We start from the raw sequence: 23,094 nt of genomic DNA, 5'->3' as shown, positions 1-23,094 counted from the left end.
TCCAGAGAATTTTGCCATTTTTAAACTTCCAAGCTTACATTTTCTCTTACTAGGGATCTTCCTCAAGATTTGCTTTAATTGCTTGCTTGCTTTCTTTGAAAGCTACAGCTAAAATGGTTTGTCTAGGCCTGAGGACAAGGGCAAGGAAACATAAGTTGATTAAATTATTACAACCATTTGGTTGAGGAGCTGTAGTGCCCTAATGCATCAAATCAAGGACTTTAGTTACCAGTTGGGTGGTTGTGACATCACTGAAGTGCCTTTCATTTTCCCTGTGAAAATGCACCCAGATTTGGCTAAATGATCAGACTCTGAAAAAATACATTTTCCCTAAGCTAAATAGAGATTTATTAGTATTTTGCACTGAATTGATAAGAGATTTTGTCTGTACTGGGATGGCAGGGGCTAAGACTCTCCTTGCAGTTTCCCATCTCAGCTCTAGAGTCTAGTGTGTCACTGGGCATTAGGAACCGGCAGTGCAAACAGACAATACATTTCTTCTGGGAGAAAGTCTTTCGCCTGGGGATCCTACAGATGCGCAAGTCCATTGTCCTGTGAAGCATGCAACACAAAACGTGCTAACATTTTCCCTAGACAACGCTGCGTTATGTCTGTAATTTAATCACGGGTCATTCAAGTTAACGGTGAGTCATTCCAGGGACAAGCCTGTCAGGCTGCGTGCTCTCCTGAGCCACTACTGGCAGAGAGGCAGCCTGGAAGGGCTGCATGTGTAAAATAACTGTGCCCCTTGTGTAATGAGATGCATGGTAGAGAAAGGGTGCAGAAGTAGGTCCTTAGGGGTTGGAGGAAGAGGAGGGCTGGCAGCACACATGGGTGTAACAATGCAACTGGGATCCCAGGGCAGATACTACACACAGGAGCAGTGGAGACTTCTGGGTGTCACCACTGCTGCTGGTGCGATCATGCAGCAGCCATGGCAGCCTCCACCCCCAGCCACCAAATTGTTAGAAATGGAATATTGTTAGAAATGCGCAGCTTGCATCTTGTACCTGATAAGAAAGAAATACTGCCCAAGGCTCCTTTCTCCCCCTCACCCGCCTTAGTCTTTCTCATACTGATTACAGAAGCTGGAATTCAATTGACTATGGCCTTGGGGTATGAACTTTTGGCGAACTGTTGTAGTTTCTGGGCATGCTTAATGAACTGTTGCATATTCATCTCTCCGTCCCGCATACTTAAGTAGCTAATTATACTATACATGCGATGTATGTAATGATGTAACTACATGTATGCTTGTATGAAACGGAAGTAGCTGTAAGAGTTCCGGTGTCTGCACACGTGCTCAGGAGAGAGAAGATAAATTCCGCGTGCAAACACAATTAGTTTGTCAGAAGCTGATTTGGGCATCAATGCCCCACTCTGACCTTGTTTGCAAACAAATACATCCTTTTGTGCCGGCTGATGTTTGTGTGTCTGTGATCTTTGCGGGCCTCCAGAGAAACAAACCGCTTTTGTGCAACAAGATCAACACCCGAGGTGGCTTCCCCCATAGCCCCACTCTGGTTACATCGCTGGCAGCATAAAAGGCTTGGAGTTGTAAAATTAAACAGGAAACCCCCCCCACCAAACTAATTTAAAAACTGATTAAGTTTACAAGGCCCAGTTCTTAAATGTTACCAAATGCTCGAATTAAAGTTAAAAAGTGATATTTAGCACCCAAAAGCAGTTGACTCTTCTGATAATTTGGACTTTGCCTTGGTATCCTCTAGGTAAAACAAAAATAGTATCAGTGACACTGTAGTAGCATTCCTAAAGGTACTATGACAAAAGCATCACAGAAAAGCCCATAAAGAAATTAGTAATGCTTTATTCCTTGCAGTGCTTGAATGCTATGCACTAAAATGTTTTTTGCTTGATGAGGATAAAAAGCAAGACTCAATATAGTTTATTAGACTAGCTGAGTAGATGGGGAAAAGTTCTTAGCAAGCTTTTGGGTGCAGTCACCCTTCTTCAGGCACAGGAAGTCTAAATCAGTTAAGTCTGATACTATATCCATCCAGGTTTATCTTAAATTGGTTTTGGCCATTCTGAAAGTGGCTTCTGTTCTGTTACAGATTTAAACCAGTTTCTGATCACTTAAACTGGTTTGTGTGCAATGTCTGTCCCTAGCCTTTATGTGTAACTTATGTCCCTACCCTTATACTAGTTTATGTGTAATTTCTGTCCCTAGCCCTAAGCAATAAACAGGTGAAAGGAGTTAAGCATTGCTGTACCTACATTTTTATGTGTCTGGCCCCACAGCAGAATTTGCAGTCCTGAGTTAGATGCCTAAATACCCAAAGACCCAAGGAAGGCACTTTATGCCTGAAAACTTGTCTAACAGCTCTCTGAACTACACAGTTCGCTTAGTAACAGATATTACAACAATACTTGCCTCTCATAAAATCTCAAAAGAATTCCTGGAAAGAGTAAATTTACCCCAGAATGGGATTTACAATAGCCAGAACAGGGAACACTGGGTCAAGAGGAAATATGGAGGGCAGGTGTATGTCTTCATCTGCCTCTCTCTGCAGCTTATACAACTTACTAAAGACTGAGAAGATGCTTTTCTCGACTTGGGAGTCAAAATCCTATACATTTTCAGGGAGGAGGCCTCTAAGCTCTTTCTAACAAGGCGGTAGGGAATCACAAAGGCAGCATGGTAGGAAGAGCATCATATAAGATGGACTGTAGGAAATACTGAGGACTTGACCCAAGTTGTTTTTGAAAAGGGGCGTTTGAGCAGTGTTCAGACTTTCAACTACAAAGGAAACCCATCACAGGTTAACAGGATATGAGCATATGTGCATGTTATAAGCGGGTGGCTGATGGATCACTGGAAATCATTGGAGGTTGGATGAACATCTTGCTGGGGTCGTTTGACCCCAGTACTCTTTCCTGCCATGGCAGGGGGTCGGACTAGATGATCTGCTCAGGTCCCTTCCGACCCTAGAAACTATGAAACTATGAAATATTGCCAAGAATCACAAGTCAGTTTTCTGACTGGAGTTTTGAAATATCAGACAAGGCATGCTTCACATTTTAACAACCACACTGACCCATGATGCAGACAGAAGGGTAAATGACATGCCAGGGTCTGAAATGAAGTATAAGTGACGGAAGTAGCTTAATTTTTATTGATTTGGCATTCAGCTTGTTTGCAGAATGGGAGTTGTTTGTATGTGAAGAAGAAGCAAAGTTATAATAAAAACTATCAAATTATAGCGGTGCCATATAACATGGGTGGCTGAGTGACCAGGCTTCGTTTCATGCCCTTCTGATGCCTTATTTCCTGTTTCTATCGTCCCCCACAGTCTATTTGTTTCACCCACCCACTGACAGTCAGGTAAGTGCAAATGCGTTTTACCATTTCCACCCATTTTAGATGATCTAGCCCCTACCCAGTGCATTATTTAACTTCTTTTTGCACCCAAGCTGATTTTGGCCCAGCAACTTTTATACACATAGCACTCCTTTATATGAAGTCTGATTTTGACTGTAAATCTCCATTTCCTGGATTATTTTTGAGCAATACTAAACAACTCATTAAATGGCTCTTTTTTGAAACAGCACGTGCAAACGTACTAGAACACAATTCGGTTTTTCTTCCAAAGGAGTCACATCCCCATATTCAGCATTTTGTCTAAATATGGTAGCTCAGGGCCTGTTTATTATCTTACAAAAATAGTGCTGTTAGTATCGTGAGGAGACATACTATCTGAAGACTGGGGAGGAAAAATACTTTTGAGCCGTTCAAAGGTTGAGACTCCATGAGCTGTTAAAAATTAATTGGCTTGCCACACTCCTATAAAGAAATCTTGATGGCTAATTTTATTTTAAATTGAAAAAACTTCAACTTATGAAAGTCTTTCCTGCAAGGAAAACCATTTTCAATGACATTTGCAATTAGTGCTTTTCCAGAGCCCAGAGTTTATCACTATTCCTACTGTGATGAGAGATCTATACATATGCATATCAATTTTTTTTCTATATTTATCTTCTCTTATTATAGATTAGCAAACATAAGAAGTAATTCACTTTAGATAAGACCAGGCTCTGTAGGAAGCTCTATCTTCCTGGGACTGGAGGGCCGCACCCAGAGAGTGGTGGCGGATAGGTCATTGTTGACTTGGAAGGACGTGGGCAGTGGGGTCCTCTAGGGCTTGGTCCTCGGGCCTGCACTGTTCAGTGACTTGGACGAGGGGGTAAAAAGCACCCTGTTCAAATTTGCTGATGACACTAAGATGTGGGGGGATGTGGATATGCTAGAAGGGAGGAATAGGCTGCAATCAGACCTAGACAGGTTACAGGGGTGGGCGGACAAGAATAGGATGTGATTCAACACCAACAAGTGCAAGGTGCTGCACCTGGGGAGGAACAACCGGCACCATACCTACAGGCTGGGGAACTCCCTTCTCGTCAGTGCAGAGGCAGAAAAGGATCTTGGGGTCATCACTGACTCCAAGATGAACATGGGCCGGCAGTGTGGGGAGGCAGTCAGGAAGGCCAACTGCACCTTGGCATGCATCCACAGGTGCATCTCGAGCAGGTCCAAGGAGGTGATCCTCCCCCTCTATGTGGCACTGGTCAGGCTGCAGCTGGAGTACTGCGTCCAGTTCTGGGCGCCACACTTCAGGAAGGATGTGGACAGCATGGAGAGGGTCCAGAGGAGGGCCACTCGCATGATCAGGGGACAGCAGGGCAGGCCCTATGAGGAGAGGCTACGGGACCTGAACCTGTTCAGTCTCCACAAGAGAAGGCTGAGGGGAGATCTTGTGGCCTGTTACAAACTAGTCAGGGGGGACCAGCAGGCACTGGGGGAGTCACTATTCCCCCGAGCACCGCCAGGAGTGACCAGGAATAACAGTCACAAGCTGGCAGAGGGTAGATTCAGACTAGACATCGGGAGGCGGTACTTCATGGTCAGGGCGGCTAGGATCTGGAACCAACTTCCAAGAGAAATGGTGCTGGCTCCTACCCTGGGGTTTTTTAAGACAAGGCTTGACAATCACCTTGCTGGGGTCGTTTGACCCCAGTACTCTTTCCTGCCGTGGCAGGGGGTCAGACTTCATGATCTGCTCAGGTCCCTTCCAACCCTACTAACTGTGAAACTATGAAATAATGAGGGGTGTTACAAAAGTTGCTAATTTATAGGAGAAACATTAACATTAAAACCTTGTTGAGTGGATAAAAATATCCTTCTGTCAACCTGGGCCAAATAACTCATTTCAGATGCCTTTTTACCCAAAGGGATTTTCATGATGGGCAAACCTTTCGTTTCTTGTTCTTGAAAAATGTTTGTAAAGGGCATTTTGATTTCTTTTCTCCTATTGCCTTTTGGAATGGAAAGGAAAAAAAAAATTGCTTTGTCCTTTAGTCTTTGTACATTTGAAAATAGCATGTCAGAATCACGCCACCTTAAGCACTTGTTCTGTGAAATACAGATACAATTTGCATAGACATCAATGATCATGCATATTTAAGGCATTTAAGAAGAGTGATGTCACAATGACTGCAAATTTGAGGGGATGTATTGTGGCTGGATACACTTATAACAACTGAAAGATTAGAGTGGATTCATTTGCTGTTTTGGGGCAACACTCTCATTTACTATAGTGAAAGCAGGACTAGGATTGCTGAGAATTAAGGACTAGATCAGTGTTAAATGAAGGTACTCAATATTTTCCATTTATGGACTCAGGGTATGGACAGATGTAATGCTTAGAAACATGCTTGGAAAATCAAACACACTGGGCAAATCAAGTACTATTTTGAGCCAGTACTTCTTAAACCAGTTTAATGTTATGTGCAGACAAAGAGTATCCCATGCCTAGTGTCTGTTCAGTCCTCCAGGCATCCCACACTGCACTGCTCCCCATTCCCCCAAACGCATGCAGGGGAATGGGGTTGCTCTGGGATGTAACCAGGACCCTATTCCCCAAATATCTATGGCTTACAGAGACCACAGTCTACAGGGGTGAGGAAGCAGAGAGCCCTGTGTCAGTTTTACCTCCCTGCTAGGGACCCGGGGTGGGAGTCCCAGGCTTTTATGGGGTGAAAGGGGTAGTCAGAGTTGGGGAGAGGGGAGAGGAGTTTTGTAACCCCTTGCTTGTAAGCCTAGGTGGTTGCACCTATAACAGTAAACCCCTGTCAATTGTTGGGTGGTGGTAGGGGTAACAGAGCCATTGCACAATGGGCACTTGATAGAACTGAATGGTTGTTAACTGCATGCGCCACGTGAAGTGAATTAGCCCAGTAACTGCTAATTGTTCCTCACCCTCTGTGCTGCACTCTTGTAGCCAGCCCTGCTCTGCAGGTTTCACCCTGCACGTATGCAGTTGCTGGCAATGCAAGGTGACAGAGTGGCTGGAAATGCCAGGTAATTTTTTTTTTTTTTGTGGGGGGGGAGGAATCAGAGCACCCAGGCCCCTGGGAACCACAAGCAGGGATCCACTAGTCCCTTAGCACCTGGCCGCCCCACCACTCCAACCCCTTGCCCCAATCTGGGTCTTTTTCTCCCTCTAGAGGAATTGTATGTAAACCCTGGGCCCTGGAAGCCAAGATAGTCTGGGTACTCTACCATCTCCTGGTGGCATTTTGGCAGCAATGCAATCCCTAAAAGGTGAAGGTTCTAGTTAGAACCCTTAGCAGTAGATAGGTGGACACTTCTGTCCAGGGCCAAGTGTGAACTGGTTCCAACCAATGCCAGTCAGGTCAAATCACAGAGCACACCCAGGGGATGAAGGGAGAGAAGATGACAGGTACATGTGCAGGACACAGAGAGCACTAAAACTTAAATGTTATATTCATAAAGACAGAATTTTCCTTTCTCCAGAGGTCTATAACAGATGATTTATCTATGTGGGGACACTCAGAAAAGTTAATGTAAATGAATGAAAGATGTAAAAATCAATGTGGCTACAGCAAACTAAGGACACTTTCCTTCTGAATGAGAGCATGACTTCAAACCTTTAGTTCATTTGCTTTAACTTTCATCCTGTAGGGATGGCCACAAAGTTTCCAATGGCATCTGAGTGCTTTCCTTATGTCTTTAATTGCCCATAAAATCCAGATAGAAATTGCCCCTATTATTCAAAGAGTAGGAACATTTTCAAGCAGTGCATCTACATGTACTGTGGAGTAGACTAATTAGCTCCACAGTAAAGTGTCACTGTCTATGTGTGCACCGGTACTAGGTGCAGCAAACTAATTAACTCCACTGTAAGATAGTACAGTTGGGGACAGTACTGTCTTATGGCGGAATAATTAACTGTGCTGAGATGCATGTGAAGCTGCTGACCGCAGGTGTAAATTGTGCCCGGTCAGCCCAGGCAGCAGATGACCAGACTCCTGCCTGCTACCTCCACATATTTGGCACCCAACTCCACATGTTTGGCACCCTTGTGCCCCAGCCAGCCCCTCTACCACCACCCGTAGCCTGAGGCTGACCCCCTCGAGAACTTCTGGTTCTCTGGTGAAGTGCCTGATGATTGGAAGAAGGCCACTGTGGTGCCTATCGTCAAGAAAGGGAGGAAACTGGATCCAGGAAACTACAGGCCCATCAGCCTGACCTCTATCCCGGGGAAGGTCTTAGAAAAGATTATCAAAGAGGCCATTCTTAACAGACTGGTCGATGGCAACATCCTGAGGGACAGCCAGCACGGGTTTGTTGCAGATAGGTCTTGCTTGACCAATCTCATTTCCTTCTATGACCAGGTGACCTATCACCTGGACAAGGGAGAAGAGATTGATGTCATGTATCTTGACTTTAAAAAAGCCTTTGATCCGGTATCCCATGATCACCTCTTAGTAAAACTGGCTAACTGTGGCCTCAGCCTCACCACGATCCACTGGCTGGGGAACTGGCTCTGTGGTTGGACCCAGAGGGTGGTGATTGACGGAAGTCAATTGTTGTGGTGCCCTGTGACCAGTGGGGTCCCCCAGGGCTCTGTCCTTAGGGCTATACTATTTAACATCTTCATTAATGATGACATTGGTATCAGAAGCGGACTGGCCAAGTTTGCTGATGACTCTGGAGTAAAGCATCCACACCTGAGGACAGGAGGGTGATCCAGGCTGACCTGGACAGGCTCAGAAAATGGGTGGACGAGAACCTGATGGTGTTTAATACTGAAAAATGCAAGTTTCTCCACCTTGGGAGGAAAAACCTGCAGCATCCTTATAGGCTCGGTAGTCCTATGCTGGTCAGCACTATGGACGAAAGGGACTTGGGGGTCATGATTGACCACAAGATGAACATGAGCCTTCAATGTGATACTACTGCTAGTAAAGCAAGCAAAATGCTTCTCAAGTAAATCCCAGGACATCACCCTCCCATTGTACTCAGCCTTGGTGAGGCCGCAGCTGGAGTACTGCATCCAGTTTTGGACTCCAGAATTCAAAAAGGATGTGGAGAAGCTTGAGAGGGTGCAGCTGAGAGCCACACGCATGATCAGAGGTCAGGAAAACAGACCTTACAACGAAAGGCTGAGAGCCATGAAACTCTTCAGCCTGGAAAAGCTCAGGCTCAGGGGTGATCTGGTGGCCACATATAAGTTCAACGGGGTGCTTACCAGGATCTGGGGGAACGTCTGTTCACCAGAGCACCCCAAGGGATGACAAGGTCGAACGGTCACAAACTCCTCCATGATCATTTCAGGCGAACTTCTTTGCTGTCCAAGCCCCCAGGTTTAGAATAGACTGCTGCTGGAAGTTGTTCAAACACCTACTCTGAACGCCTTCAAAAGACATCTGGATGTTTATCTTGCTGACTTCCTGCCCCTGGGGCAGGGGGCTGGACTCGATGATCTTCCCAGGTCCCTTCCAGCCCTAATGTCTATGGAATCTATGAAATCGAGTCTGCTGCCAGTCCAGGCTAGCTTTGCCCCAACTCAGTGCTGCTGTCCTGGGTGCATATGTAGATGCTGCACCTGGGAGCAGTGTACTCCATTCAAAAAGCTGTGGAATTCATTACTTCATATTCATTGCTCAAGTAGATGAACCCAAAGTAAGCAGCATTTCTCAAGATCCTAACTGTCTTGTGATATTTCAGAATCTAATTATGCACTTGATCACCTAGCTTTAAAATGAGGTAATCTGTGACAAAGTTGTGCAAGAGTTCAGTGAGAAAGACTATAACCCCAAACCCCAACACAGGATTAGAAATTATAATGCATTTAACCCTACCATTTTAAATAGCTTATACAGCCAAATTTTGGGCTGGTTTGTACCTTGAGCATTGACTTCAAGGTGAGAAATACATAATTGTGTTGCATCTACATAATGATTCTCTTCTTCCTTTTTGTTTAGGAATGTCTTTTATAGAATACCGGGAAGGGGGTAAAGCCATGTGAAATTTAGCCTGTTATGTTTCTTCCTTAAATGTGAAATAGTGTTTGCTTTCTGTTAAACCAGCAGCAAAGCAAGTTGCAAATTGGTACGTGGCTTCTTACACTGATCCAGAATCAAATGACATCAGTTTATAGCAAGATGGCATCCAGCCAGCACAATGGTCAGCAATTGCAACTGTAATTAGAACATAACTCTTCTCAGTTCAGTGACAGTGGCAGACTGTCATTCCTTGCAAACTTCTGGATTGCTCACCAAAATGGCAATTTTGCCTTTGAAGGGGTGAACTTTTTTTTTTCTGAGACAAAAGCCACAATCAGAAAAAGACACAATTTGACCCCAGTACTGTGAGGTACTAAGCATGTGCACTTCAGTATCTACCAAACAGCTATTGAGAGCACTTGCCAGCTCATAGCATCTAGATCGAAACAAGGACAGAAAGTGATGGATAAGGACAGGGCTCTTTTAATTGTTCAGTATATAGCCAAACTGCTTGTCTCTGTTATGCTCAGTTGACTGCAGCACTACAGAAAGTAAATGTACTCTCAAAGGATGGCTTCTCAATTGTAAACAAGACAACAAATCCACGCGGCAGCAGCCATATCTAAATCTAATGACAAATTGCTTTCAAACCCCATTGAATCAATGAAAGTTAAGGGCAGGAAACCTACACAATGTCCCAGAGAGTAATGGGCAGCAATTCCCTTGGAACTATAAATTACGACTTTTTTTGGTCTACCACAGCCATCATAAAAAGGAAGAGAATGCCAAGCCCTGATTTACTATAAACCGTGAGCAGATAAGAGAAATTTCCTAATCTGCCTGCTTGAGTGGCTCTGCTCTAGCAAATGTAGAAAAACAGTAAATTATTCACTCGGAAAGTGATCCCATAGACCCTATTCTAAGTATGGCACTTAATTTGTTTGTAGCTATTGTGCTCAGCGAGTGTATACTGCAGTAGAAGAGGTCAGCGGCTTCTGTGTTCTTGAACAAAAAGATTATTTGACCTGTTTTTATTTAAATCATAAACAGAACTGCAATTTAATTGCATTATTTTGTAGGAGGTCAGGCTCGATTATCATGAAGGACCCATCTGGCACTGAGAATCTATGTGTCTCTATAGTTCCCTCTTTCAGGGACCAAAGAATACAAGAGGTTGGATGAGGCTGTTTCACAAAGTAATGACAGTTTTGAAATAGAACCATTTTGTTTGCCACAAGCAATTACTGGATCATATCACTTGTCCACATAATCCTAAACAATCGGTGTGTTCAACGGTGCAAGCATCAGTGTTCCCCACTGCTGTGTAGTTTCCCACTCATTGCACACAAAACAGTTTTATTTCAAAATTGCAATTACTTTCTGACTCATCCTCATGCATATAAACAGACTAAAAAGTCCCATCATTGTCTCCCAGAAAAAAAAATCCTGCACATGTGGGAATCTGAACACACAGGCTAGGGACATAAACCTGTATAAGTGATCGGACACCAGTTCAGATCTGTAACACAACAGAAATTCAGTGCACATAAACCATTTTCAAAATGGCCGAAACCAGTTTAAGATAAACCTGGATGGATGTAGTATCAGATTTAAATGATTTATGCTAAATCAGTTCATTGAACTTCTATCCCAGATCCCCTTCAGATTCAAGTTAACTCTCAGTCCCCTAGCATCCCAGGATGCTTTGCACCTTCCCTGTAAACCCCCCACCCTGGCAGGGTGAGTGGGCTAGTCCTGGCCCAAGCTGTCTGCTCCAGCCAAGTAGGACGGGATGCTCTAGCACTCACTGGCCTCTGACCTGGGCCACTGCAGGCATGTGGCTGCATTACTGGAATCAAAAGTGAATGTCAGTTCACTTGCTTATTGGTTCAATCTACGAAGCTTAGACTAACCTCTGAAGGTTGAATCGATTCACCTTTGAGCTTGACTGTTTGTACTTAAACAAAAGAAAAAGAGTGGGACTGAAAAGGACATTGGAAAACTTAAGGCAGTAGAAGAGGTAGGCATGTGCCCCCTCTAGCCCGGCAGGGTCCACCTAGCCTCCCGCACCAGCAGTAAAAGGGCCCCTCTCCCTGCCTTGCAGCCCAGCTCCCATAGGGGGAAGGGGTCTCCAATGTTGTGTTTGCCAGTACACCTTAATCTACTTCTGTAGCCTGCAGGCAATTCTTGTTATTCCAAGACCTGGAGGGATTACCACACTTGAGTACTTAATTTTAGGATGCTTTGAGAATGCTTCTCTTGAATTCTACTGATTTAGGTAGGATCTTGCATAATCATTTGGTTTATTTTTTGAAAATAGTAAATGATGAAGCCTCCCTACCAAAGTGACACCTGTTCTTCATGGAACACTCTCTGTGGCATGTTGTTTCCACTCAGAGATGCACTAGTCTCATCCTGGTATTCATTGGTAAGCTCCATCTTTGTTAACATTTTACCTTTCTGAGAAGATAGTATGCTAATCTGGATCAAGCAATTTCTCTGAATCTAATTCTCTGTTTTATTGTTTCATTTTGGACAAAGAAAATGTTTTTATTTCTCCCCCACCTTTCTTTACTCTGTAACATTTATCAGAAATCCAACAAGTAGGTGCTCTAATGATGGTGTTGGGGACTCTTCTAAAGGAAAGGAAGGATTTTGTTCTGAAGTTATCTTAGTGTATGCATTGTAATGTGTACAACAATAATGCTATGTAAACGGAAACTGAAGATCTGGCTAGTGACTAAGTCATCCTGCAACCTGATTTCTTCACAGCTTTAATTTTAAAGGGTCACTGGCCACTTTTAGGAACTGGCTACTCAGTATAACAACAAATTGGAATCAGTGAAGAAAACCCATAGATTTTCTTGTATTTTAGATCAAGTGTCATTGATTCTGTTCTATTGTGGATTAAGTCCCCTTAATCAGCCTGTACATGTTGATCGATCCCGACAGCTCTGATGTACCCTATTAATGTGTGTGCATGCATATGTGTTTGACTGATTTGGTGGCTGGAGGAATCCAGCACCGTTGAAACTGAGTCCTGCAAGATAGCTCCACTGAGGGTGAGGACTTGCAGAAGGGAGAGATACAGCTCTGCTTAGAAACACAAGTAACACAAGCCGCACATTGATACAATTACAGAGACCTCAGAAACACACCCCTAATAAATGAGCACACACCAAAGTGACGGGCAAATCTGTTAACAGTGTGCAGTCATTTATACTGTGTAAGTGGGTGTAAAAGTGTTCTCATTTGATAGGACTTACACATACTCTTCACCAATGTAAATGCTTGCATAGAATGCAGGATAATGAAGAATCAGGCTAATTGGCACTGAAGAAACTACTGTGGGTCCACTGTTGGGAGTTATATTTGTTTCCTTTGAAACAATTAAAAAAATTTTAACCTGTACAACTGGGGGCTTTTAAAACTAAAAAACTGCAAAAAAGACAAACAAACATATTCCCTCAACATATTTTTAACAGGAGATACAGCAAGAGAATTTTAAAAGGGGAAAAAAATCTTCTTTGCTCTCTGATGGATCTCTTTGGTCTTGGATTTATGAATGGTATATAATGGGATTTATCTTAGAAACAATTAACCTTCCACAGTAACAGCAGTCAAATGGGTTGTTCTGATTTCATAGAAGCCTTTTCTGAAAATTAAGAATTTGGGATGGGAAAAGGGACTTGTTCCACTGTAACGAAGAAAGTTAAGCCTGAATAAGCAGAATGGTACTTGGATGGCATTATTTGGATTTTTATTTAATTTATTTGTTAGGTTTTTTTTGGTAGCCAGTATTAGAGAGAAAAAAACATACTCTCAGTCTGGGTTCATCAAGCTGGTAGCTACTGATTTTTCTAGGTTTCCTAAATTCACTGCTGATGAACCAGGATGAATGGCAGAAATCACAGCAACTATACCAGCAACATTACTAATTTGATTCCATGTTTCAAGTCTTTTCTCTTCTCATCTCCTTTTGCATCTCTTAGCATTCTGCCCATGAACGACTCATGCTTCCTGAGGCTGGGTGGGCCCGGGGGGGGGCACTGGGCCCACCCAGACTCATGCTTCCTGAGGCTGAGGGGCACAGGGGGGGCACTGCAACCCCACGCAGGTGACGGTGGTAGTGCTGGCAGTGGGGGAGCAGTGGGGACTGCCCGCAGGTGGCCACGGTGACATCGGCTCCAAGGGCAGGGCAAGTGGCAACCACCAGCAGACACCAGCGGGAGCTTCAGCAGTGGCCAATCTCGGGGGGTGGGGCATGTGCCCCCCCTGTGCCCCTCCTACACGTCATCTGTGAGTCTGCCTAAGTGTACAAAGAACCACTTCTTTCTCCCTTGCTGCCCTACAAAGAAATGCTGACTAGGTTTAGGTATCCATATTTCTGACAGTCTTGAAAGCATTCTTTTGCAAGTAGGTCAATAAACTTTAGGCACATGCACTCTTTCCCACCAAATGAAAACGATGTACATGCATACACATGTACAATCAACAAGACAGATGACTACTTCCATTTCATCACTTGCTTTTGCTTTCCCATACCTCCTTTATTTATACTTCACTGAGTTGAAGGGTTTGCAAAGCTTTCCACAATGTGCTCTATAATTTAAGAAGGATATCTTTGCATCCATCTCCCCCCCAATAATGATTACATAGACTACCACTCCTGTCATATGTGATCCTATAATGTCCATACAACAACTACAATGACAGCTTTCCTTTGGGAATTAATACGAGTGAAGTATTTAATATATTTTCCAGTATCTAGATACAATATGGTATTTGAGGGGATTTCAGTTTTCTTCAGTGACATTCAGCAAGGCAAAAATGAGGAGCATGGTTAACCTGCAACTGGGCACCATTTCTGGGGGCTCCAGTTCTTCCCATTAGAAATAATGAGAGCTCTCACTTTTAGATCAATTCTATGGATGAAATTGCTGAGGACAGACTGCTTGTAACTAGCATGGTAGCAGAGTTGCAGCAGAGGGAGACTCATTTTGTTTGATGAGTTTGATGAGTTTCATTTTCCTCGCTACCAGTTCAGTTCTCGACCTTACCAGAGAAACTATCATGAAAGGTACTGACTGATGTTCATATTTATGGCATTCTCAGAACTACATGAGACCAAAACTGATTTCACAAAGGCAACCAAATAGCCATCACAGATCATAAAAACTATGAGTAATATGCAAGTAGCACATTTACCCATTACTCGTCCCCTTAAATTCATCACGATTAAATAAAATACATATAGTTAGTTTAGAAACTGGGTTAAAGCTAATGTCTTAAGGGAAAATGATCAGTAATGTCAGTTCTCAAGAGGGTAAGATTAGATGAATAGATTTTCAAGTCCATTTGATTATGGACTCCATTGGGCTCAACTGCCAGCCCCTAGGTGGAATCCAGCCTGTGGGGCCATGCCATCTGGCTCACAGGGGTCCCTATGGGTCTGGAAATTTGGCAGCAGTGGCAAGGTTAATTACCACTGCGACAGCTCCCCCAGCTATGCTGATACATGGGGCTGGGCTGGCATATGGGGTCACTCTCTGGCTGGATCTGGCATGCAAGGTCACTCCACAGCTGGATGTGGTATTTGGGGTCATTTTGCAGCTAGATCTGGCCCACAAACAGACTCTGCCCATAGAATCCAGCCACTGGACCAGCTCCACACTCCTCATTTGACTGGAAGGCCGAGCACCATTGATGTAGTCTAATTTTCTACAAAACACAAGTCCTTAGAATATAATTCAACTACTCCTGAACAGAATGCTGCAACATATATATGTTGGCTAAAACTTACTTTCCAGAAAGCCATATGGCCCTGATCTGAGAACATCAGGATATCTAAGGCTTCATATGGTTGTTTCTTCCAATGGCTGATCACGCCCACTGTTAAAAATGTATACCTTATTTCTAATATGGATTTGCCTGGATCTAACTTCCAGCTGTTGCCGCTGGTTCTGACTTTCTATGATAAATCCCTTTAGTGCATGGTGTTCTCCCTCTACGAAGGTACTTATACCACTGTAATCAAGTTACCTCTTGATATTGTTTTTGATAAGCTAAACAGATTGAACTCTTTAAGTCTCTTGCTGAACTGCATTGTTTCTTCTTCTTGAATACTTTTTTGTAGCTCTTTTTTGCACTTGATCCCATTACCAGATGAGCAAACACCGTCTTTGGAATAAAGTTTAAACTTTGCACTAAATGAAGTAGAAAAACAGAGTTTACAAGTACCTCCTTTTGCTGGGTATAACTCCCATTTCCTCGCTGTCTCCTTCCAGCGTGACCCTCCTCGCCTGCCACCACTCATCATCAGAAGCGTTGATAACATGGAGGATGTCTCCATATTTAAAACTGAGTCCTTGACTTGGGAGGCCACTGTCTTTGCTCTTGTCATAGTCAAACATGGCTCTGTGAAGGAAAAGAAGGATATGAGAATAGGTGATTAGACCAATCTTGACAGCACTTACTTGTGAACAGCTTCTTGTATTTTAGGCTTCTCTTACTTCTTGCAAAGAGGATTGGTCTTAAACTGTCTGAAGAAATATTAAAGCTTCTTTCCACAGGGCAGTTAATCATTGTATCTATAGAACATATTACTCATAAAAACAGCCTCTCTCTAAATGAAGCTGCTAAGTACCTTACTGTTTTATTTAACAAATGTTTATGTTTAATCAGCATTTCAGAGTATAGCTGATAAAATACACATGGTACCCGGAATTTTACAAAAAACTCCCTCTCACTTACAACATTTGGCTTTAGTATCTATGGGAATTTCTGATTGTAACAGTTGTCCCCTACGTATCTTCTTATGAAAAGTGCAACTTTCATTGAGCTCCGATACCATGGTAATAATGGGTGCAAATATTACATCTCAGCAAAAGAGAAGAGAATTATATTAGTATACAGTAAGGTCAGGCTTTGCTTTTTTTGAAGTCACTGGGAGGTTGCCACTGTGAAACCAGACTTGTGTATGTCTATGCTGCAATCCAGAGGAGCAATGGCAGCTCATATACACAAATCTAATTAGATAGGTCAGGTACTGAGAGCGGTGTAGCATGGCAATACAAAGCAGGCTAGCCACTGACTATTTACCCAGGGTCCTAGATGATTTTTGCAGTACATGCCAAACCTTCTACCTCTGGTAGCAACACCCTTACGGGTGCATAACCAGCTAGTTAAAACTAGCTCAGATACAGCTACCCAGGCAGCAATCACACCTGCAGCCTGCAATGTGGGCACATCTTCTCTTCCCTGGGGCCAGATCCTGATGCTAAGTTTGTGTTCATTAGCAACGGGCTCTGGGTGAGCGTGCAGTATGAATCCACTCTTGAATCTACACCTCAGCTGTTTTCCAGTGGACTACACACAAGAAGGATTTCTCCTACGAAAATAAAATTTAAAGAACACAATATACTGCAACAGATGTTTCTTGTCTTGCGGGGAGGAAAAGGAGAACACAATTTCTAAGTGCAGCATTCCTGGCCTGACAAGAGCTCCCAAGAGGCATGTAATAATTTTTATTCCCTTATTGTCAGAAGCAAAGACTTGGAAGTCTTTATTGATAAGCACTAGTAGAAAAAGGATGTATTCAGAGTTGTACATCTAAAACAACAACTGTTTTAAAGCTGCAAGCATTCCCTGCAGGTGAAATTGTGTGAAGAGAAAGAATATACTCTTAGGCCACATCCCCATGAACGGAAATGCGCAGTTTGCAGTGCCTCAAAATGCATGCGGCACATGTTAATGTGTTCAGTGTGCTGCCTATTTGCAGCACACGGGAAAATTAGATATTGGGATATCCCAGTATCTTAAAAAAATGCACCAAAAAATAAGCAGGATGGCATACATGGCAGCAGTGTGCACCACCCGAAACCATAGCCTGGCCAGTCGGAGCTGCACTCTGGCTTCTGACCAGGCTCCGTGCGCCCAGGTCACTGCTGCTGCAGCTCCAGCAGGCACATAGGTAAGGCTGCTGGGGCCTGGTGCTGTCCCCAGCCTCCCCTACCCAACCCAGGGCAACTGTGTGTCACCGTGTGCATGCAGGGTCATATCTGGGGATAAGTAGCAGCAGCACAGATATGTGTCACTGCTATTTGTCCCTGGGGAAATGCACGTGTGCACTTATGAGGAGATGCCTCTTGTGTCTTCTCCTATAGAGATTATAGTGGTGGATGGCAAGGACAGGAAATACCAAAAATGGCTTTTGCATCCAGCGACTCCATTCAGTCCTCTGAGGGTAACAACTATAAAAGAAAGTCAGTTTCTGGCCTAACTTTATGTAGTCTGTGTTCAAGTCCACCAGTGCAACTAATGCTTGCACGTTGTTCTGGTGAAAACAAACACCCACTTTAGAAGTGGAAACTGTTCAAAAGTTTAGCTGCCCTCAGTGATGAAGTGCATTATTAACAGATCATTGTCAGTCACAAGTCATCCGCTACTCTCCAACAAACTCATAAGCGCAAGGCATGTCAGTCTACATGCTTATAGCTAAGAAACTAGTTGAGTCTATTTTACCTTGACAGATCAATGAAAACCCATTTCACTCTATTTTAAACTGATAAGGTGTTGGCAATTGGCTTCATGAGATGAATAATCAGGAAACAAGGCTCTGATTTTTTGAGAGAACAGACCTGTCCTAAACAAAAGTGTTTTCTGACGAAGTCCATTAAGCAATAATGCACCTTAATATAAAAGACTTTACGAGCCCCATAACTGTGAAATCTGGGGTGAATATAGTAGGTCCTAAACCTATCTACAGTCAGTTTGCTCCAAACAAGACACATTATCTTGTGAAGCAAAGAGTGAACAAGACACTTGCACTACAGAAGTGTAATGTGTGAAAGCAGGAGGTGCGGAAATGGTCCACCTTTTGAAACTTCTGAAGTATGTTGCTAAAGCCAAATAATGAAAGGATAGTAATTGTATTTCTGAACGGATGCTGAAGTCCTGTGATCTCCTATGTTAACCTAAAACCACAGATTAGCAGTCTGGTTGATGCTAACGACGGATGCAGACAGTAATGTTTACCATTGATTTACAGTGATTGGAGCTATGTGCCACACAAATTAAAATGAATTTAGAGATCTGAAACAAGCGAATTATCAAGCACTCATTTTATTGACTGAAAGAGTGAAGGCTATTGTGCACTATAAATGGTGATTAGCACAGGAAAATTATGCAATTTGAACTGATTTGAATCTTTCCTCCTTTCCAAACACTCCAGATGAACTCAGACTGGAGCTCTCACCATAGCTCCGATGGCACTGAAGTCTTGGTGGGACCTCAAAGAAAACTCTTTCGGTGTAAGTCAACAGTTTGGTATTGATTCTGCAAATAAATATCCACATTCGCTACTGACCTCATCTGAAGAGATGAGATGTATGGGCTAGGGACAGACATTACACATAAACTGGTATAAGTGATTGGAAACGGGTTTAAACCTGTAACTGAACAGAAGTTCGGTGCACATTGACCAGTTTCAAAATGCCTGAAACTGGTTTAAGATAAACCTGGATGGATGCAGTGTAAAACTTAACTGATTTAGGTCCCAAATCCACTCCTGACTCAAGTTACTTTGCTGTCACCCAGCATCCCAGGATGCTTTGCACCTCCCCATTAGCCCCCCTAGCAGGGTGAGTGGGCTCCAGCAAAGCCCGGCTGACCCGGCCCCCAGGCTGTCACAGAGCTGAGGCAGCAAAGGCCCTGCACCCCAGCCCAGATGGCAGGGGGCACAGGGGGCCAGCGAGGGGGAAATGGCCCCTCCATGCGGGGTCCACACAGTGTGAGGGGTCCCTGTGTCGGGGACTTTTCCCACTGCAGTCTGGATGTCTTCCCCTTGCAACCCAGCTGGGCAATCACCCCAGCCCCATCCCTGTGCCAGACCTAGCCTCTCAGCCATGGTGGGCAGGGTAGGAGGGAACAACGCCCCCCTCCTCCAGCCACAACCTCCCAGTTGGTGTCTACATACCACAGCGCCATCCCTGCTCTTGCCTCCTGTGACTGAGAAGCCAGGTCCAATGCAAGGTTTGGGCTGGGGCAACCATCCAGCTGGGTTGCAGGGAGGAAAGCTGGGCTGCAGCGGCCCTCCATATTGTGCAGAGTCCAGTTGGGGAGCCATGGCCAGATTGGGGAGGACTCTGTCCCCCCCACCCCTGCTCCCCTGGGCTGCCATGGCTACTAGCTCTAGAAGCCTAAGGCTCAGTGCAGGGGAGGGTCTGCAGTGACAGCAGGGTGTGGGCATGTGCTTGACAGCCAATCAAGGATGGCCGTACTCGGCTGGGCTCGCTACCAGGCTGGGAGGTGTGTGGGTGTGCCACCCTGCCATCTGGCCTGGCCCATGCAGATATTCACCTGCTCCCCTACATCTGCACCCCCCCACCCCCAGGTGAATACATGTTATGTTTGCTCACAATCCAATTTCACAGCTTGGAGCAACCCCTAAAGGTTGGATCAATTCTGTCTCAGACTTTTTGAATGTCTATACTTAGCTATGGTATCTCCAGTGGGATTAACTATGGCTGTACAAGTATGCACATACTTTAGGATTTGTGCAACTGAGGCCTATTTTACATTAATTATTTATATGGTTGGATGGATACCAATCATAGACCAACAACCTGCTGTGCTCTGAGCTGTACAAACACAGAACAAACAGACAGCGCTGCATTCGAAGTATATTATCTGAATAGGATTAAACTCTTTAGGAGCAGGGACTTCTTTATGTCTATACAATGCATGACAATTTTGAGTACTCTGTAAACAAGGCACACATCCAATTAATAAAGAATACTGTATTTGGCATATCATCTTTATACAAATGTATTCCCAAATGATATGGGGCTTTAAAAAGTAGCAGAAAAAGATAGATACTTAAAGGCTCAGGGGAAGAGATGCTTTAGATAAGATTTGCAATGCAAAGCAATCAAGGAAAAAGCTGTGTGGTCCAGGAGGAGTCTGCAAAACCGGACTGGTGGAGAAGAAGACTCTTACAGGATTTCAACAGATTCTTACGATTGGTTTGGCATTAGTAAAGCCCTGTGATGTTCTTCGGCACTGGATTTGACACTTATGTGCACCCTTCAGGAGAAATGTTTGCTGACAAACAGCGGACTGGACCCAATGGCCTGGGAGGTCCTTTCCAATCTTACATCCCTATGTTCCTAGGAAGTGAGAGTGGAAAACGTGACAATTGGTGAGGAGAACTTTGCCATCATTAACAAGATTATCTTGGGCAAAGGAGTATTGATTCTTTTCAATTTTTCTATTATTTATGTAGCAGCCCTTCAATAATGCAAATCTAATGTAATTCAGTGTAACCATGCAGCTTCAGACATTTTTTGCGAAAAACAATTTAGTAATTTTCTAGTTTTTTCTTTCCAGTCTTCCAGACTGTAACTTTAATTTTCATTTGCTCCTGTCTGATTGCAAGCCCTGCCTAGAGTTGATGAGTTTAGGTACCTGCAACCTGTCACATGTAATTTTCTACGTGATGATGTCAAATGTGACTTTCCACCCCGCTCTTGTTTGTACTCAGAGTCTGATTGTAATATAGAGAATACGCTTAAATAAAAACCAACAAAAAAATACAGCAGCATGTGTTGAGCGTCACCAGAGTGGCATAAAATACAGGTATTTTTATCTTCCTGTCCTACAGCTGAAAATCTTTTTACTTGGTAAAGGAGGGAACAGACTGAGAGTTGAGATGCAGCTTTTTTCATTGGCCATTATTAAATGGTCTTTATCTCTATTAAGGAATGAAAGGCCAGGGAAGTCCAAGTGAATCGACTGAACACTGAGCAGTCACAGGGTTTTACCCAGCAAGGATGGAGGCTTCCAGCTGTGAGCACAGTGATTATCAGCATTTTGTAAGATACTTCGGACTAATGAACATAGCAGGGAGTGCTAGATAGACAGTTGGAAGCATGTGCCCCAGGCTATGCCATGGGAAAGATTTTGAGGGAAGGCTGATGATAAGTAAACCCTATTGGAAAACTGTGTGTCGAGAAGAGGGGACCAGAACAGCAGAACCTAGCAGAGCTTCATTCTCCTACAAGGCAGGGGCAATGTGTAGTGGGTGCACACAGGTGCACGTGCACCCCCTGCAAAAAGGCGCTGCCAACACTGTTGGCAGTATCTGCGGGCGGCCACTAATCGCCCCTGGCCACCGCTCAGGACCCCCCCCCCCCCAACAGTGCCAGAGGCATCAATTGAAGTTCCCCGCTTACTGTTGCTGGGCTCCTGCTGCTGCCACCACGCTCTTGCCACCGCTGGCACAGCCATGCCCCTCCAGCTGCTGGGGGCACACGCTGTTCATGCTACAAGGTGCATCTCATGCCATGTTGAGATATAAAAATTCTTTCCTTTCAGTTACAGACAATGAGTTCCCCTGTCCACAGGAGGTCTAACAAATGTTTTAGACACCGATGCCTTGTCAAACACAGGAACCACCGAAAAATGCTGCTCCAAAGATGTGACATCAGTGCTGTGTGTAGATGAAACAGGGGCCCTAAATTGAAGCAGTGGGTTTTAAAAAACACTGTTTCAGTTTAGGGTTGATTAAACCCCCTTGTCTTGCACGCATCCTACTGACTTACTTGCCTCCCTGGTGGGGAGGGGAGGGTGAGCTGCCAGTGGGAGGAGCGGTCCCTGGGTTTGGGGGAGAAGGGGCTGGTGCTTTCCTTCGTGGTAGCAGTGACCCCCCCCGCCCAAGGTTGCACCTGCTCACAGGCACCTGGCTTGGGCAGTCTTGGGGGGCACCGCAGCTGTGGAGGGAAGCACCAGGCTCCCATGCAGCTTAGGCAGGCAGGCAGACTCCAGGGGGGAAAGAAAAAAAGATCAGGCTCGCTGTTTTTCTTGGGCAGAGGCTGATTTCTCAGGCTGCTGCCAGGCTGTCTGTAGGGCTTCCTGCAGAGCCGTGAAGCTGCACAGAGCCTGGTGCTTTGCTCCACAGCTGTAGGGGCAGCAACCTAAAACTCCCTGAAGGAGTTTTAGTTTGCTGAGCCCCAAGTCATTTAAGGCGCATTACATCTCCGAATTTCCTACAGCGGCTGGAATTAATGTGCCACTGAGGCGTGCGAACACCGACACCATTAAAGTGGTGCAAAAACATTTAGCCCTCTTTAAAGTGTTGTGAACACACCTCTCATTTCTTCTACAATTATTCAGAACAGAATTTGGTCCCAAGGATTAAAGACATGAAAGCCCAACATGTTGAACGTCTTTCCCTGTCCGACACAGGAATTTGCCCCATGTTGTAAGGTATATTCACTCTACTTAGGTTTTTTTAAAAGTGGGATTTTAGAGCTTGAAGATGGTGCTGTACTAGCAGCCTTGGGTATTAAAGTCCTCTGTTTTTATCCAACATTATGGATAAGGTAGGGCAAAAAAAGCAGGTGCTTCACACTTCAGATTCCAAAACCTATAGAAAACTGCCCCTCATCTTTTTGGTTAATTGGCTGTCTTCCCTGCATAAGTTTTCAGATATATCTAGGACAAAACTAAAGAGGTCTCCTGGGCCTTCCCTGCTGTAGGTGAGACTCTTGTCTCCTATCAGCTGGTACAGTCTCTCTTGAACTGGAACAATTTAAGAACCAAAGTGTTCAGTTCTATAAGAAAATAATAGTAATTGTTTCACAGGCACCGCACATTCACATAAATTAATCCTTTATTCTGCACCCTCACGCAGTTTCTGTTTATATTCTTCCAAATAACAGTTTGCACAAATTAAAACTCAGCAGTGTCTGCTAAGGTAGCTTA

The 23,094-nt window shown here is 44.2% G+C and overlaps 1 protein-coding gene across 19 annotated transcripts in view; it reads right to left on the bottom strand.

Annotated features, from left to right (window-relative positions):
- Positions 1–23,094, bottom strand: part of DLG2 (discs large MAGUK scaffold protein 2) — a 1,617,582-nt gene that overhangs the window by 67,005 nt on the left and 1,527,483 nt on the right. For all 19 annotated transcript variants that reach the window (XM_090030660.1, XM_090030651.1, XM_090030653.1 and 16 more), the window contains one exon: positions 15,571–15,747. In XM_090030660.1, coding sequence (XP_089886786.1) covers positions 15,571–15,747 — 177 coding nt within the window. The remainder of the gene's footprint in view (positions 1–15,570; positions 15,748–23,094) is intronic.

The sequence above is a fragment of the Crocodylus siamensis genome, chromosome 1 (genome assembly GCF_052110815.1).
Source record: "Crocodylus siamensis isolate JL-2025a chromosome 1, ASM5211081v1, whole genome shotgun sequence".
Taxonomy (NCBI): Eukaryota; Metazoa; Chordata; order Crocodylia; family Crocodylidae; genus Crocodylus; species Crocodylus siamensis.
Note: the sequence above shows the minus strand (reverse complement) of the source record. Positions and strands in the feature narration are given on the sequence as shown.